Genomic DNA, 15,067 nt, shown 5'->3' with positions numbered 1-15,067 from the left:
TTAGAAAGAAACGGAAAGAAAATAGAGAGGGTGAAAGATAATAATCAGAGAACTGGAAAGAAAAGAAATTGGGGGAGGAAAGGCAAACGGCAAAAAAGATTCAGAGGCACTGAAAATACCAAGAGAGGGAAGGAGAGAGAGGAGGACCTCAGATGACTGATCTGCCTGTTAATTAGAAAAGAGAGTGAGAAACACACAGGTACACACACACACACACAAACATGGCGATTCATCCCAGAGACCAGCTTCTAATTAACATTAAAGTCTCAGTAGAGGATGAGGGAAGCTCATGGGTTTGAGCACATCAGTAACACACCAGAGCTACAGTAGAGGAACATTTAACCTCTGCCTGTCTGTTTGTTTGTGTCACTGCCTCTTTTCTGTTTGTTTCTCTTTGTATCTTCCCTGCTCATTATATTTATTCCTCTCCATAATTACAATGTATATGACACATGTAAAAACAGAAATCACTGCCGAACTAATTATTTCTAAAAGTACATTTTACAGCTGTAAATATATTGTGTTGTGTCATCCTGAAAATTCACCTTTTAAATTTCCGATTGTCTGCCTCCGAAAGTAAATTGAAGGAATATGAAATATAATGCATACTGAGCTCAATCCAACACTCCGCCTCTTGCTGCCGGTGGTGTCTGGGGCGTGGTTAGCCTCAGCTGCGGAGGGGAGTGGGGGAGTGGCTCAGGGAACAGGTGCCGGGAAGAGGCCTAATTGGCCTCAGCTGTAGGGGATCAGAGGTATTGTGTATCTCCCCTACATCAGCTGCACTAGAAATGGAGGGATGGTACCAGCAGAGCACACATGGACATATACTACAGTCGTTGTTTTGTCCATCTTGTGTTTTCTTGTTCAGGACTTATCTTTTTTTCTCTCGTTTTTTTTCTCTTGTGTTTAGAAAATAAATTCCTGTCGAACCGGAGTTCTTTCCATCTGTACTATTCCTAATATTCTGCATTCAGTTATTGTACATAAAATGAAGTTCAAGGTCACCTGACTAATAAAAAAGTATATTTATTGCATGAAAATAAGAAAGGTAAAATGAACCTTCCAGGCAAGCTATATAAAACGATATATAGACACATGTCCTTCCATCTCTCTCTGGAGTCTTCATCTCTACTGACGAAAGTGGGCAATACCACAAACTTGGATTCCTGCAGTCACAGATAAAAAACAGGCGCGCGCACACACACATATACAGACATACACACACTCTTACAATATAAAACAATGTGACAGGGACCCTATAGTGTGAGTCTCAGCACTGGGAATTCCTGTCCATCAAACACACGTACACACACACACACACACACACACAGCTCAAGGCAAATACTGCTGCAGCTAAGACACGTGCGTATGTGTGCGTGCGTGTGTGTGTCATTGTCCTTTGGATACTTAATGTCAATGTAAGTGTGTGTTGTGTGCACAAACACTTGGGTGTGTTTGGTATCTGTCTGCCTTTTCACTGCGGGGCAATAAACCCGACATGCCATTGTCAGTAAACATGTGGGCAGTGAGAGCCTCGGCATCGTCGCTCTGCCACTCAAACAGTTATTCATTTTGTCAGAAAGGGAATCATGATTTGAACATATCGACAAACATTCAAATGTAGATCATGTTGATATTATTCATCCTAAAAAGTTTTCACGTATGGAGTTTGCATCAACAAATACCAGCAACACAACTTACCCAGATACAAATTCAGAAAATTCAGTTTATACAGATGCTATATATTTATATTAAGATATGTAATGCTTTACAAATGTGTATACTGATTGTACAGGCATCCGTTGTCATTTGCAGTGCACACAAGCTAATATAAAGAATGCTCGGAGCAGTAAGAAATGTGCCTATTTCAGAGTTGTTATTTGTGTTACTGGGAATCCCGTATAAAAAGTGAGAGATTTGGACAGATTCAGAGTTCTGTAACCAGAATAAAGTATTGCAGCATTCAAAAAGGTTATGCAAGATCTCAGCATAGTGTATACAATACAATGTAAATCAAAGGCATTTACCATGAATAAAGTAGAATGGAGGTACTGTATGATGCTATATAAACATAATACATTGGTTCAGTAGCTTTATTGATCAGTTGTTGCCCTGAACATTTTGACCTGAGCAGAGGATTCCTTGCCAAGGAAACGGAGATTATCATATTATAGGTTAGTCTTATTTTATAATCAACAAATCCCCTGAAGAAACAAAAAATAACAATGGATTTATTGTACGCGTGTTGTCTGTGTGGCCAGACTCTAATGTCATGGAACTCCACTGGGATCCCAAAACTATTACAAGCATAGTTAAAAGTCGGAATGGTGCATCGAGTGAAATACCTCTGCTTTATTGTGACTACCAAAGTCTAGTTTCATTGCAACTGAGCCCAAAGCAGTGGAATCTCTAAAGCCAGGAAGGACATCATTGTTTTTTTAACCCTTGGACCTCTGCCTGTCGTAAGGGTTGCTGGTTAAACTCCTGGCTCCATCGAACAGCACGCTGAAGTGTCCTTAACCATAACACTGAATCCCAGAGAAGCACGTTAGCACCTTGCCTGATGGCTGTGCCACCATCAGGATGAGTATATACACTACTGTTCAAAAGTTTGGGATCACCCAGACAATTTCGTGTTTTCCATGAAAACTCACACTTTTATTTATCAAATGAGTTGCAAAATGTATAGAAAATATAGTCAAGACATTGACAAGGTTAGAAATAATGATTTGTATTTGAAGTATTAATTTTTTTCTTCAAACTTTGCTTTCGTCAAAGAATGCTCCTTTTGCATCAATTACAGCATTGCAGACCTTTGGCATTCTAGCTGTTAATTTGTTGAGGTAATCTGTTGAAATGTCACCCCACGCTTCCTGAAGCACCTGCCACAAGTTGGATTGGCTTGATGGGCACTTCTTGCGGACCATACGGTCAAGCTGCTCCCACAACAGCTCAATGGGGTTGAGATCTGGTGACTGTGCTGGCCACTCCATTACAGACAGCATACCAGCTGCCTGCTTCTTCCCTAAATAGTTCTTGCACAATGTGGAGGTGTGCTTTGGGTCATTGTCCTGTTGGAGGAGGAAATTGGCTCCAATCAAGCGCTGCCCACAGGATATGGCATGGCGTTGCAAAATGGAGTGATAGCCTTCCTTATTTAAAATCCCTTTTACCTGGTACAAATCTCCCACTTTACCAGCACCAAAGCAGCCCCAGACCATCACATGACCTCCACCATGCTTGACAGATGGTGTCAGGCACTCTTCCAGCATCTTTTCACCTGTTCTGCGTCTCACAAATGTTCTTCTGTGTGATCCAAACACCTCAAACTTGGATTCATCTGTCCAGAACACCTTTTTCCAATCTTCCTCTGTCCAATGCCTGTGTTCTTTTGCCCATACCAATCTTTTCTTTTTATTGGCCAGTCTCAGATATGGCTTTTTTTTGCCACTCTGCCTAGAAGGCCAGCATCCCGGAGTCGCCTCTTCACTGTCGGCGTTGACACTGGCGTTTCGGGTACCATTTAAAGAAGCTGCCAGTTGAGGACCTGTGAGGCGTCTATTTCTCAAACTAGAGACTCTAATGTACTTGTCTTCTTGCTGAGTTGTGCACCGGGGCCTCCCACTTCTCTTTCTGCTCTGGTTAGAGCCCGTTTGTGCTGTTCTCTGAAGGGAGTAGTACACACCGCTGTAGGAAATTTTCAGTTTCTTTGCAAATTCTCGCATGGAATAGCCTTCATTTCTAAGAACAAGAATAGACTGGCGAGTTTCACAGGAAACTTCTAAATGTGATGCTCCAGATAATCAACTAGCTCAAAGGAAGGCCAGTTTTATAGCTTCTGACATCAGCAAAACAGTTTTCAGCTGTGCTAACATAATTGCACACGGGTTTTCAAGGGTTTTCTAATCATCCATTAGTCTTCTAAGGCGATTTGCAAACACAATGTACCATTAGAACACTGGAGTGATAGTTGATGGAAATGGGCCTCTATACACCTATGGAGATATTTCATTAGAAACCAGACGTTTCCACCAAGAATAGTCATTTACCACATTAACAATGTATAGAGTGTATTTCTGATTGATTTAATGTTATCTTCATTGAAAAAACCAATGCTTTTCTTTGAAAAATAAGGACATTTCAAAGTGATCCCAAACTTTTGAACGGAAGTGTATATCGTTTGAAAATGTACGATATAAACAAAGCCTTAGGACGACTTCGGAAAACTAAGAAACAGTCAACTTTCTACGAGGAGTTTGAATGATGAGAGTTTCAATGCAATATGAATATGAATGGACATCTGTCATTTGTCTTATAGATCTCAGCAAAATTAGACTTGATGGACATTCATAGCAAACAGCAGATTAACTTCGCTGGACTTTTGCAGTCGGTAGACATGAACTCATTGTATGAAATAACTGGAGCTCTAAAGGATGGACTCCAAACAAGTCATGAGGCTTCATTGGGAATGAAAGGTGAAACTTACTTCTGCAGATGGGTCTGTGGTCACTCCAGGCAGCCAGTGTGTCAGTGACTCGTTGACAGGTGATACTTTTAGATCCTTGGAGTACATAGCTGTCATCACAACTGAACTGGACGCTGGATCCAATTCTATTCAAGAGGGCACAACAGTAGCAACACGTTGTCAATAAAGGAATAACAGTAACTTTGATTATTGTGCTCACTGCTTCATAAAGGGGATTTTGTGCTAATGCAAAGACCTCTTACATCGCTGGTTATATCTAAGAAAAATAATTTATAAATATATATATATACACATACATACACACACATCTTCCATACACATGTCTAAATCACACTTCTAACCCTCAAAAATTGTTTTGTAAATAAGCCTTTTGAAAACCAAAAATGAGTTGACCATTCTTACATCCATTTTAACGTTAATAATATATTATACTCCTACAATAGAAATACATCTTCTTTTAATCCCTTTTTTTGCTTTTTGTACAGTAAACTTACAAACATCTCTCAAATCATATTTAGACTCATTTATTGAAAACAACCTTTCTACACAGTCTGCAGTGACTTTGCTTTACCTCTGTACATTGTCTAAATTATTTTACAATAAACCTAAGCTATAGAGAGAATTACAGGTGGTAGGGGACTGTTATAATGGTAGGGGAAACATGGGAGGATACATTTTTTTAATGTCTTGCGATCTACCCAACTGAACAGTTAACCTTTAAATTATGAAGGATCACAACAATAAATCACAATTCATAAATTGGTCAATGCAGGAACCAGGCGTTCTATAAATGCAACTCAAAAATATTGTCTCATAATTAGTGGAATGAATTTCAATCGTCAAACTCTGCATAATATCATCAACAACTGTCCTATCGATTACTTTACATTAAGTCTTTCTGTACATAGAATGCTACACCACCACCCCTCTTATTGATCCGGTTTGCTGTGATCATATCGTACCCGTGTAGGACGTCAACACTCTTTTCATTTGTTAACCAAATCTCACTTATAGCAATAACCTGAAATGTATATTTGAATGATTCTAAATAGTCTTTAATTTCATAAAATTTGAATAGACACTTCTACTATTAAAATATATGATAGAGAAACCATCCGCATTTAGATTCTTAAACTGATACTGAGTTTAATATTCAGAATTTGATTTATAATCATAATACAAATTTGAATGAGACCGTGGCTTTCAGAAGCCAACCATCCCCACGGATTGTCCAATTAGAACATTGAATTCCTCTCTTTCTGGAAGATCCTTTATTTTGTTGTCAGTTATGCCTTTTTCATGTCGTCTGATTTCTTTGCTCTCTTTTCTTTTTTCCAGTCCGCTTGCCTCCTCTCATCATTTGTTCTTATCATCCTTGTTTTCTGATTCCCTCCAACGCCCCGCTGTCTAACACGTGAGAGGGACATTCAGCCATTTGAGTGGTTGTCTGCATGGTATCTTGTCTTCAAAGCTTAATGTCTCCTCCCCGCTGACACACACCGCAGTCTACCACCTGGCCAAACATTCTCTGCATCGGCTTCTGGTTGCTCAGTCGCTCCACCCTGTTGTTTAACACTGTGGAGTCGTACTGCCTGGCCAGATCTCTCTGTCTGTGCCTTCTTTGTCACGGAAACTTGGGTCATTCACTTTACAGCTTCTGCTACTGAAAATACCTCCAATCCAGCTGCTCAATGGGAAATGTACAAGGACATAAAAAGAAAATCTTGTGGTTATTGCTATTTCCTCGAAAATAACTAAAACCTTTATCATAGTTGTGTATCAGGTGGAAGCGACACTGCCTTAAACTCTATGTGACATCTTCACTTTTCCTTTTGCAGTGAAAATGTTTTGGTTTTCTCTGCAGGTTTTTTTCCCTTTCCATTTCTCCTGTTTTACCTCATTACACCACAATTCTGTTCCAGCTTCTCATTCTCAGTGCTTAATGGTGATTAGATACAAACCTGTAACACACACGAAACACATCCATGCCCACATGCATGCACACAAACATGTGCGCACAGAGAGGTAATGACCTTTCACTAACTCAAGACAACTCCACTAACAGTCCGACGGAGCGTGTGTCGTCAACGTTGCTGATGGTGATTTTTGTTTTTAAAAGAAGCCCGTCTTGATACCCTCATCATCGCAGAAGAACCTTAAGAGCAATTTAGCCGCCAATGGTGCGGAGAGGATGAGTCATAAGGAGACTGGATCATTATGTAATTGCTCACTCCTGATTAAATTCAATTGTTTGTGTTCTTTTGCACAGATGGCAGACACCATGGAGTCAATCATGTAAAGATCCCTGTGACCACCAAGTCCTTATCTGAGCCAAGATCCTTCTTCTGAACTATTACTTCACGTTCTTTGTTTACACCCGCTACGTGAGCAAAGGACCCTTATAAAACTGGAGGGTGATTGGTAAAGTACATCAGAATATATATGTATGGTTAACTGTGGCCCTCTGTACAGAAGAGCAGCTAATGATGATGCAAATGCAGAAACAAGGACACCAAGAGACACAAAACAGGCCAAACATATGATGCTACCGTCAGGCCTTAAGTTCTGGACAGACAGTTTTGTATATCTCTATCTGCAGGTCAAAACTGGAGCAGCTAATCATTTGCTCTCCTATAAGGGAAACCGGTTGGTGGATGTGGAGCTGCGAATGTAAATATGTGAGTTTATCAGGTTTGGTATAAGCCAGTAAACTGATTCACATCTAAAGAACCTGAGCTGTGACAACAGGTCCCCAACAGACATAAAGTATTAATGGTGATACATAAACGCAAGTTACGTATGTAACTATGGTTCTATGAATCCTTCCTGACCGCCAGAGGCGGTGCTTAGCACTGGATATCTTCCGTCTTGCGCATAGCAGGTCGAGTATTAATAACAACAAAGTCACCCGTGACCTCGGATGACCCGCCCACCGGGTATAAGTTCCGGTGTCATCCCGAGATCAGTTCTACGGAATCTTCTCGCGAACTCACGAGATTCCGAGTGACTAAGAACTCTGGCGGTCATCCAGGATTCATAGAACCATAGTTACATACGTAACTTGCGTTCTATTTCATCCTTCCTGACCGCCAGAGGCGGTGCTTAGCACTGGATGACTTATACCAACAGAGTCACGAGGAATCCCAAGGAAACTACCTCATATGACTCAAGCAGAGGATCTGGACCACCTACAATGCATGGAGGGTGTTCCCGTTCACTCTGTAGTCTCTGGTGAATGTGCGCAACGATGCCCCTGAGGCTGTTGCATACATATGCACCTATATTCCCTACGGGCATACCTCTTCGGGTCGCCCGTGATGTGGGAACGCCATTGGTAGAACAACACCCTGCTCTGGATGGCAGAGCACGGATGTTCACCACCTATGCACAGGCAATGGCCTCCACTATCTAGTGGAACAGGCACTGTTCTGCAGTGGCATAGCCCTTCTTAGATCCACCCTAACTGACTAGTTATGGTGGTCAAGCTGTGCAGGCTGGACAGGCTGGTTGAGACCCGAGCGTGCCAGCACCTTTGGGGGAAGCCACTGCTTTAGGCCGCAGTGTGACACCCGAGCCCTCTGAGTTCCCCTCAGACAAGGCTCATTGACCGACAGGGCGTGTAGCTTGCCTACTTGCTCTGCCGCAGTTATGGCAAGGATGAAAGGTCTTTGCCGACAGCAACCACAGCTCTGCCTCTGCCAAGGGTTCGAAGGAAGGCGAGCATAGGGTGTCCAGTACCCCGGGCAAGTCCCCTGGAGGAGCCCTCGGGGGCTCAGGGGATAGTCACTGAGGCCCTCCTTATGAAGAGGGACACCAGCTTGTGGCTGTTCCGCCTCATTGTCGGCTTTAGCATGCTGCCCTGAAATGGCAGCTATGTAGGCCCTCAGGATAGAGGCAGACATGCCCTTAACTAGAAGGGATGACGGAGGCGTGAGTACTGTAGGCACGAGGCACCGTACTGGGTCCCTCCGTCCACTGGTCGGGAAGCGGCTTCGGTCTGCACGTCTCGTAGACGGATGGCACTCCGGCATTTAGAATAGTCCTTTGGACTGATTCTGTTCAGCTGCTTCTGCTCTCCTGCGGCCAAGCCCTTTGTTGGGCACGGCCGGGATCGGGATGGCAGGTCCCACCATCTAGCTGTGCTAGGGGGTCCCGCATGTCAGCGAGGCACCGTGGCGTCTCACAGCGAAGTCTGTGCAGCCAGGGGAACCAAGTCCTGGCTGGACGCAAGGGGGCCACCAGCAAAATTCGGTGGCCCTGTTGAAGACCCCGAGTAGTTGGCAAGATCAGCGGAAATGTGGGGAACGCCCTGGTTCCGTTCTCCTGGTCGCTACCTCGCCCGACAATTGGTCAGGTGAAGGGTTACCGGAGTAAGAAAAATCAGAAGGGCACGGGAGCTTCGTAGCAGCTCTGCCGCCCTAGAGGCCCCTGGAGGTTCAAGCCAACACGTGGTTGAGGCGATGTCTCGCCCAACAAGTACATATTCCCTCCCAAGTATGGCAGGAACTGTTTGAGCGCTAGGTGCATGGCCTGTGGCTCCAGACCCAAGTGTCGCGAATAGACTGTCCTCTGGAAGTCCTGTACCGCCAGACTGCGCTCCACTCGAGAGGCGGGAGTCTGCTGTGGCGACCTCCCGGTGGGCGGACCCCTTCCTGGGGATACCCTCTGACGGGTATGCTCTCACCCTCTACGGGGATAGAGCCGAGGGCACCACTGTGTCCCCCATCTTGTGCCTGTGGCCCCTGGCGCAGGCTGTTAGGCCCTCCATGCGAAGGCGCGCGACAGCAGCCCAAGCATTTGCCCCATAGGCAAGGAAAAAAGGGATAAAAGACCACTGCCTGCCCCCTCAGAGAGTACCTACCTGCTTGAGTGACAGGCAGGCCCACTTAGTGGATGCATCTAGAGCTATACCAATGAAGGTTATGCTCCGAGAATGGCTCAGAAAACTCCTTATGTTCACGAAGGCCCAACCGGGCAGCGTGAGAAAGAGTGTAAGACAGCTGATGCAGCTGTCAATTTACCCGATAGGCAAGAAGAGAGGATAAGACAGCCATCTGCCCCCTCAGAGAGGGGAAGGCTGCAGAGGATGCTGTCCACCTGTCTGAGTGACGGCCAGGCCCGCTTAGTGGCTGCATCTAGAGCTACACCAATAAAGGTTATGCTCTGAGAATGGCTCAGACAGTTGTTTGTTCACGAAGGCCCAACCGGGCGGCGTGAGAGAGTGCAAGTAATGCACTGTGTGGCCCTAAACGGGTATGGTGCACATATCAGCCAGATCGTCCAGGATGGCAGTTTCCTCACGCCCTGGTGACTGCAGGGCGGCAGTAATGCCCCTTTTGTAGAAACTCCTGGGGAAGTCCACATGGAAGAAGCCTGGGAATAACGGCTTTGGAAAGCATAACAGAGCAACCGTCTGTGAAGCATTCTAGGAACCTGACAAACGGCCTCCCTTAAGTCGACAGACATGAGCCGATCTCCTCTGGAGACCACACGAAGGATGTCTGCTGGGCTCAGCCTGAGAAAATCAAGACGTGGCGCCCCCGAGTCTGCGGGGTGTGGACACGGTCCTGCGAAGACCAGATAACTGCTGCCTGGTCTAACCGGCTTGCACCGTGCGCTGCTGCGCCGGTAGAGCAGGTCCCCTGATTTCACTGGGACAGTAGTGAGGTTGTTCCTACATGCCTCCGACAAGGGTGCCTGCGCCGGCCAAACAGCTGGTCTGAACCCTGGAGAGCATTAGGCGCCCAGGTTCTCTTGACGTAAGTGCACATGCCTGCAGCGAAGCATCACTGAGGCTGTAGTCAAGTATGACATATGAGGGGGAGTTGCCGTGTAGTAAGCACGGTAAAATGGTCACCTGAGAACCGACTGGGCTCGAGGGCACAGGTCATCCGGCCTCGGAGTCCCCTTGGGGAAAAACCGATGGATGCGATAGTCAGCTCAATGGATGGCATGGGACGAAGGCCACATTTGGCCATATCCTGCATGGACGCCGGGGTTCGGTGATCTATCGTAAGATGGTAACCCCTCCGATAGTCTCTGGAGGGGAGACTGAAAAGGTGGCAGGGCCGGGAATGCCCCTGAAGAATGCACTAGCGTGCGTGGGGTTCCGGCTGCTGTATATCCAGCAGTTCCTGTGCCCTGCGAATGACGAACCCGATGGGGCCATCGACTGCCCCCTACAAGGGGCTATGGCCTGAGGAATGGGAACCAGGCCCAGAAGCGTGGGTGGGCCGCTTGTCCCCGTCCTCCAGTAAGGTGATTGGTGGACACTGCCACTGGGATGTCCTCCCTTGGGAATGGATCAGCCGTGGGTGGATCTGATGCCTCAGTCCTCCCTGCACTAGGGTGGCGACTTATCTGAGCTAGTTCTGCGGTCAGCAGACCTACTCTATAAGCTAGCATGCCCGATTGCACTGCTAGGGGAGCCCCTGCGGCTCCTAGCCGGCGCTTGCAACTGGTCGGCTGGCCTGGAGCTGACCTGACCTGTCTGTTGGGGTCCTAGCAGGAGCTAGAGCGAGCTCACTCCGCTACTGCAGCGCAGGTCCTGTGGAGCAGGACAGAGACAGCCCGTCGAGTGAGAGGAGTAACGCTGCCCTCACTCGTACAGTAGCTGTAGCTGCTGGGGGTCGCAACAGTAGCACTCCGCTACTGTGGCCCAGGTCCTGTCGAGCAGGACGGAGACAGCCCGTCTAGAGCGAGGACACCTCTTCAATACAGTAGCTGTGATTACTGGTGTCCTATCAGTAAACTTAAGCGAGAGCACTCTGTTACTGTGGAAATGGGTTCCGTGGAGACAGTTTAGAAAGCGGTCTAGAGAACAGCCTCCCTCTTAGAGAGAGGAAGTGAGGACACGCTTGACTAGTACAGTAGCTGTAATTACAAGCATCCCACGAGTAGCCTGGGCGAAAGCACTGTGCTACGGGGGAGCAGGTCCTGTGGAAAACAATCGTAGTGAGAGGGCAGGTCTCTTCGAGGACCCTCTCCACTAGTATGGCAACTGCCTAGCGTGGCATTAGTTAGCCTGAGTGGAGACGCTCAGCTAGCTGTAACAGCGGCGATGTCATGGAGGTACATGTGCAGTATGCATCAGTATCGACTTATAGCCTCCTTAGCGTCCCACCGGTGAGCCTGAGCGGGACGCTCTGCTCACTGGAAGCCGGTAGCAGTGTAGCAGTGTGGCATCCAGCCGCAACGAGCGGACGCGCTCTCGTTAGCGCTGTAATCGCCCACCAGTAGCCTGAGCGAGAGCGCTCCACTACTTGGGCCGAGGTCCTGTGGAACAGGAGGTAGCTGTCGGATTTAGCGTAGGCTCCGTTAGCCTGAGTGGACACACTCTGCTAGCTATGCACGGCGGCAATGCTACCAAAGTCAACACACACGCTATCCCAATCGCTACAGAGAGCCGGTCGCGCCGGTGTAGCAGCCTGGCGACACCGAGCGGACGTGCTCCCGTTAGCACACAGTTAGCAGGAACGAGCTCTGCTCCTGTGGGATATGCCGTCATAGGCAACAATTGTATTCGATCTCACCCGATTGAAGCTTCGCGGTGAAGGCGCTCTGGTGAAGACCGAAAAAGACTCGTGCGTTCTCCGGTCCGCCTCGACGGACCGCCGTAGAGAAACGCAACGTCCTCCTCCGAGGAGGAGAGCTCGTCGCAGCCTCTGGAGGGCGACGGATCGCAACTCCGACCATTTGGTCACAAGGCTCCCCGCGACGAGCTTCAGTTAAACTTCAGCCTTAGCTGATGCCTGCGTTTGCGAGAAGATGAAAAAGAACTGATCTCGGGATGACACTGGAACTTATACCCGGTGGGCGGGTCATCCGAGGTCACGGGTGACTTTGTTGTTATTAATACTCGACCTGCTATGCGCAAGACGGAAGATATCCAGTGCTAAGCACCGCCTCTGGCGGTCAGGAAGGATTAAATAGAACCACAAAACCCTTCAGTGTCCAGGAAAACGATAAAGACATTTTCTTTTAGGTTTATTGCTTTTTTTAACCATTTCTGGGACCAGAAGAGAGGCAGGGTGGCCTTCACTCTCACTCTGTGTGGGAGTTAAAGGATGTCCATGATTGAAGTAGATAAAGGAGACGACTCAACACAACGTGGTATCTGAAGATCTAAACTAGGCTCACCAATTTCTAGCATACCTGTGTCTCCCATCCAGTCCAAGAGCTGTGACCTTCGCCTACTGCACCCGTTGGCTCTCATATATGTATTACAGTTATTTGTAACGCCTCAGCCTGTAACAGTTTAGCTCCACATCTTCCTTTTATTATTAGTTGTTTTCATCCTGTCTCTAACTATCATGTCATTCCAGATCCTGCTTCCCATCTCGTTAGTCCAACTCCCTTCACCTGCCTCTGATCACTCCCTCGTTAGTCCCTCATTACCTTCACCTGGTCTTCATGCCCGTCTCACCTGTTGCCCATTCCCTCATTAGTCCCTCTCTACTTAGGTTCCCTCACTTGCCCTCTGCCAGATTGTCTTGTGTTTTAGTGACAAGTTCTCCAGCGTTATTAGAGTATATTCCTGACCTGCCTGTTCTGACCCTGCCTGCCTGCCCTGACCTCCGATTCTCTGCCCTACCCCTTTTTGGACTGATCTCCCGGTTTTGACCCAGCCTGTTCTCAACCAAAGACAGTCATCTTTGTTATTCCTGTCTGAGTCGTGCTTTTGGGTCCACTCTAATAGCACCGTGACACAGCCGGGTGGGAGCAGGACCAACTTTACTTAAACTTAGTTGTACTGTGCAAACACATACTGTGTGTTGTGCAGTAAACTCTGTTCAGCATGCAACAAAGGCTCAATACTTTGAGTTAGTAGTTGATCGGTCAAAATGTTAAAAATAGTCCACCAGAAGTTCTTCCAATCCATACGAATATCAAATACAATATGTTGGCAAAAAGTAAGCTGTTGTGCCTTAAATAAATAAACCAGCACAACATAATAAAAGCAAAAAATGCAACTACATGGAGCACTCCTCCTCTCCGGTGTAATGTAAATTTGTTATCAATTGTGCCAGGTTTGCAAATGCAATACATTGTTGGAAAAATACATCACACACAAACGGTGAAATACATTATACAGTCTGGCTTCTACATGTCTGACAAACATTCGATAATAATCTGTGTGCCGGTCAAACGATCAACAAAAGCCAAGGCCCAGCATTTAAGTCTGGAATAAAGCAAACTTACTGGGAGATTGAGCCCATCCTCTTGCCATTTTCTGGAACTCCAGGGTCTGGACAGACATCACCAGCAAGACCACTCTGACTCACTGAAAAAAGAAGAAATACATTTATATATGATGCCATTCAAGTGTTAAAGCACAGTTAGAATAACTGAGAAATATCCCAGACTGTTGTTGAGAGTTCACAAAATGAGGCATGCAGTGAGCCTTTGAATTTAAAAATAGATCTATTCTCAGTTGACAGGAACATGTTTGAGAACACTAAGGATTCAATATGAAAACAAGGCCTCTCCCGTTTGTGTTTATTTTTGTAACATGGTAGATATCACAATAGAAAAGATTTAACAAGTACAACAACAACAAATGTCATTAAAAAACAGTCGATCCCATTATGGTCAATAACGTATCAATCTTTAAAGAGATTAACACAAAATAAACACATCACAAATGTCTCCGGTCCTGAAAAAAGTTTTTAAAAAACACTTTTTGTTTGAACTGAATAAAACACATGTAGAAAAGTGTAGTTCGCAAAGATGATCTAACTTTTCTACAAACAGATGCATATTATTAAAGTCACCTGAAAGATGCGATAAGCATATACAAATTCCACACATCCAGACAACAATTAAAGATTAGATACAATTTAGAAAATGTGTCAAATAACACAGCCAGTAAGCCAAGAACTCAGTAATGCCGCACATTTACTGCAAAGTTTTTATCAATGTGCACTGTCCCTTATACCATTAAAAAAAAAAAAAAAAACATTACCTCTGATAACCACATTGACGTTTAATTGTTTGTCTATCATTTTCTTTCTTGTATTTTTTAGCATTTCCATTAAATGTTTACACATACTAAAACAGATAAATGTTATTTTTCTACTTCATTTTAATTATGTTGACAGCTATGCTCACTAGCTACTTTACACATTAACATTTAAAATTTAGAATAAAGGACATGCTCATAAATACTAAACTTGACAAAACTCTATATACGAAAAAGTGTGTTCTCTGTCAATGTTCTCCAGCCGCAACAATTAAATAATTATTGCTCGGTTAATACATCAGTAATAATAAACCAATGATACAATAATATTAATGATAATAAAACAATGTAACGAGGAGCCGTTCTCCATAATTTCAACTTTTTAAATGATGTTTCTACAGATGTTTTCTACAGTGGCCCGATATGGACAAACCAAACACCGTCTCTAGGAAGGATCATTTGCATTTTCTTTGTGTAGCTCTCCGACACGCTTGGCACACTGAATAACTTTTAGTTGGTTGCAATCTGCAACCTCACTGCAAGATGCCAGTAAATCCTACACACTTCAAGTGAAGGTTCTGAATACATCTCCCACATGTGTTGTGCCTCCCTGACAATGT

General features: G+C 45.4%; 1 protein-coding gene across 1 annotated transcript in view; it reads right to left on the bottom strand.

Moving 5' to 3' along the window:
* LOC130192607 (CUB and sushi domain-containing protein 1-like) overlaps nucleotides 1-15,067 on the bottom strand; it is a 269,833-nt gene that overhangs the window by 112,779 nt on the left and 141,987 nt on the right. Inside the window, exons 8-9 of the mRNA XM_056412699.1 lie at nucleotides 13,688-13,769; nucleotides 4,487-4,611 (exon numbers count right to left, since the gene is read on the bottom strand). Coding sequence (XP_056268674.1) covers nucleotides 4,487-4,611; nucleotides 13,688-13,769 — 207 coding nt within the window. The remainder of the gene's footprint in view (nucleotides 1-4,486; nucleotides 4,612-13,687; nucleotides 13,770-15,067) is intronic.

Source organism: Pseudoliparis swirei, chromosome 4 (assembly GCF_029220125.1).
Source record: "Pseudoliparis swirei isolate HS2019 ecotype Mariana Trench chromosome 4, NWPU_hadal_v1, whole genome shotgun sequence".
NCBI lineage: Eukaryota > Metazoa > Chordata > Actinopteri > Perciformes > Liparidae > Pseudoliparis > Pseudoliparis swirei.
Note: the sequence above shows the minus strand (reverse complement) of the source record. Positions and strands in the feature narration are given on the sequence as shown.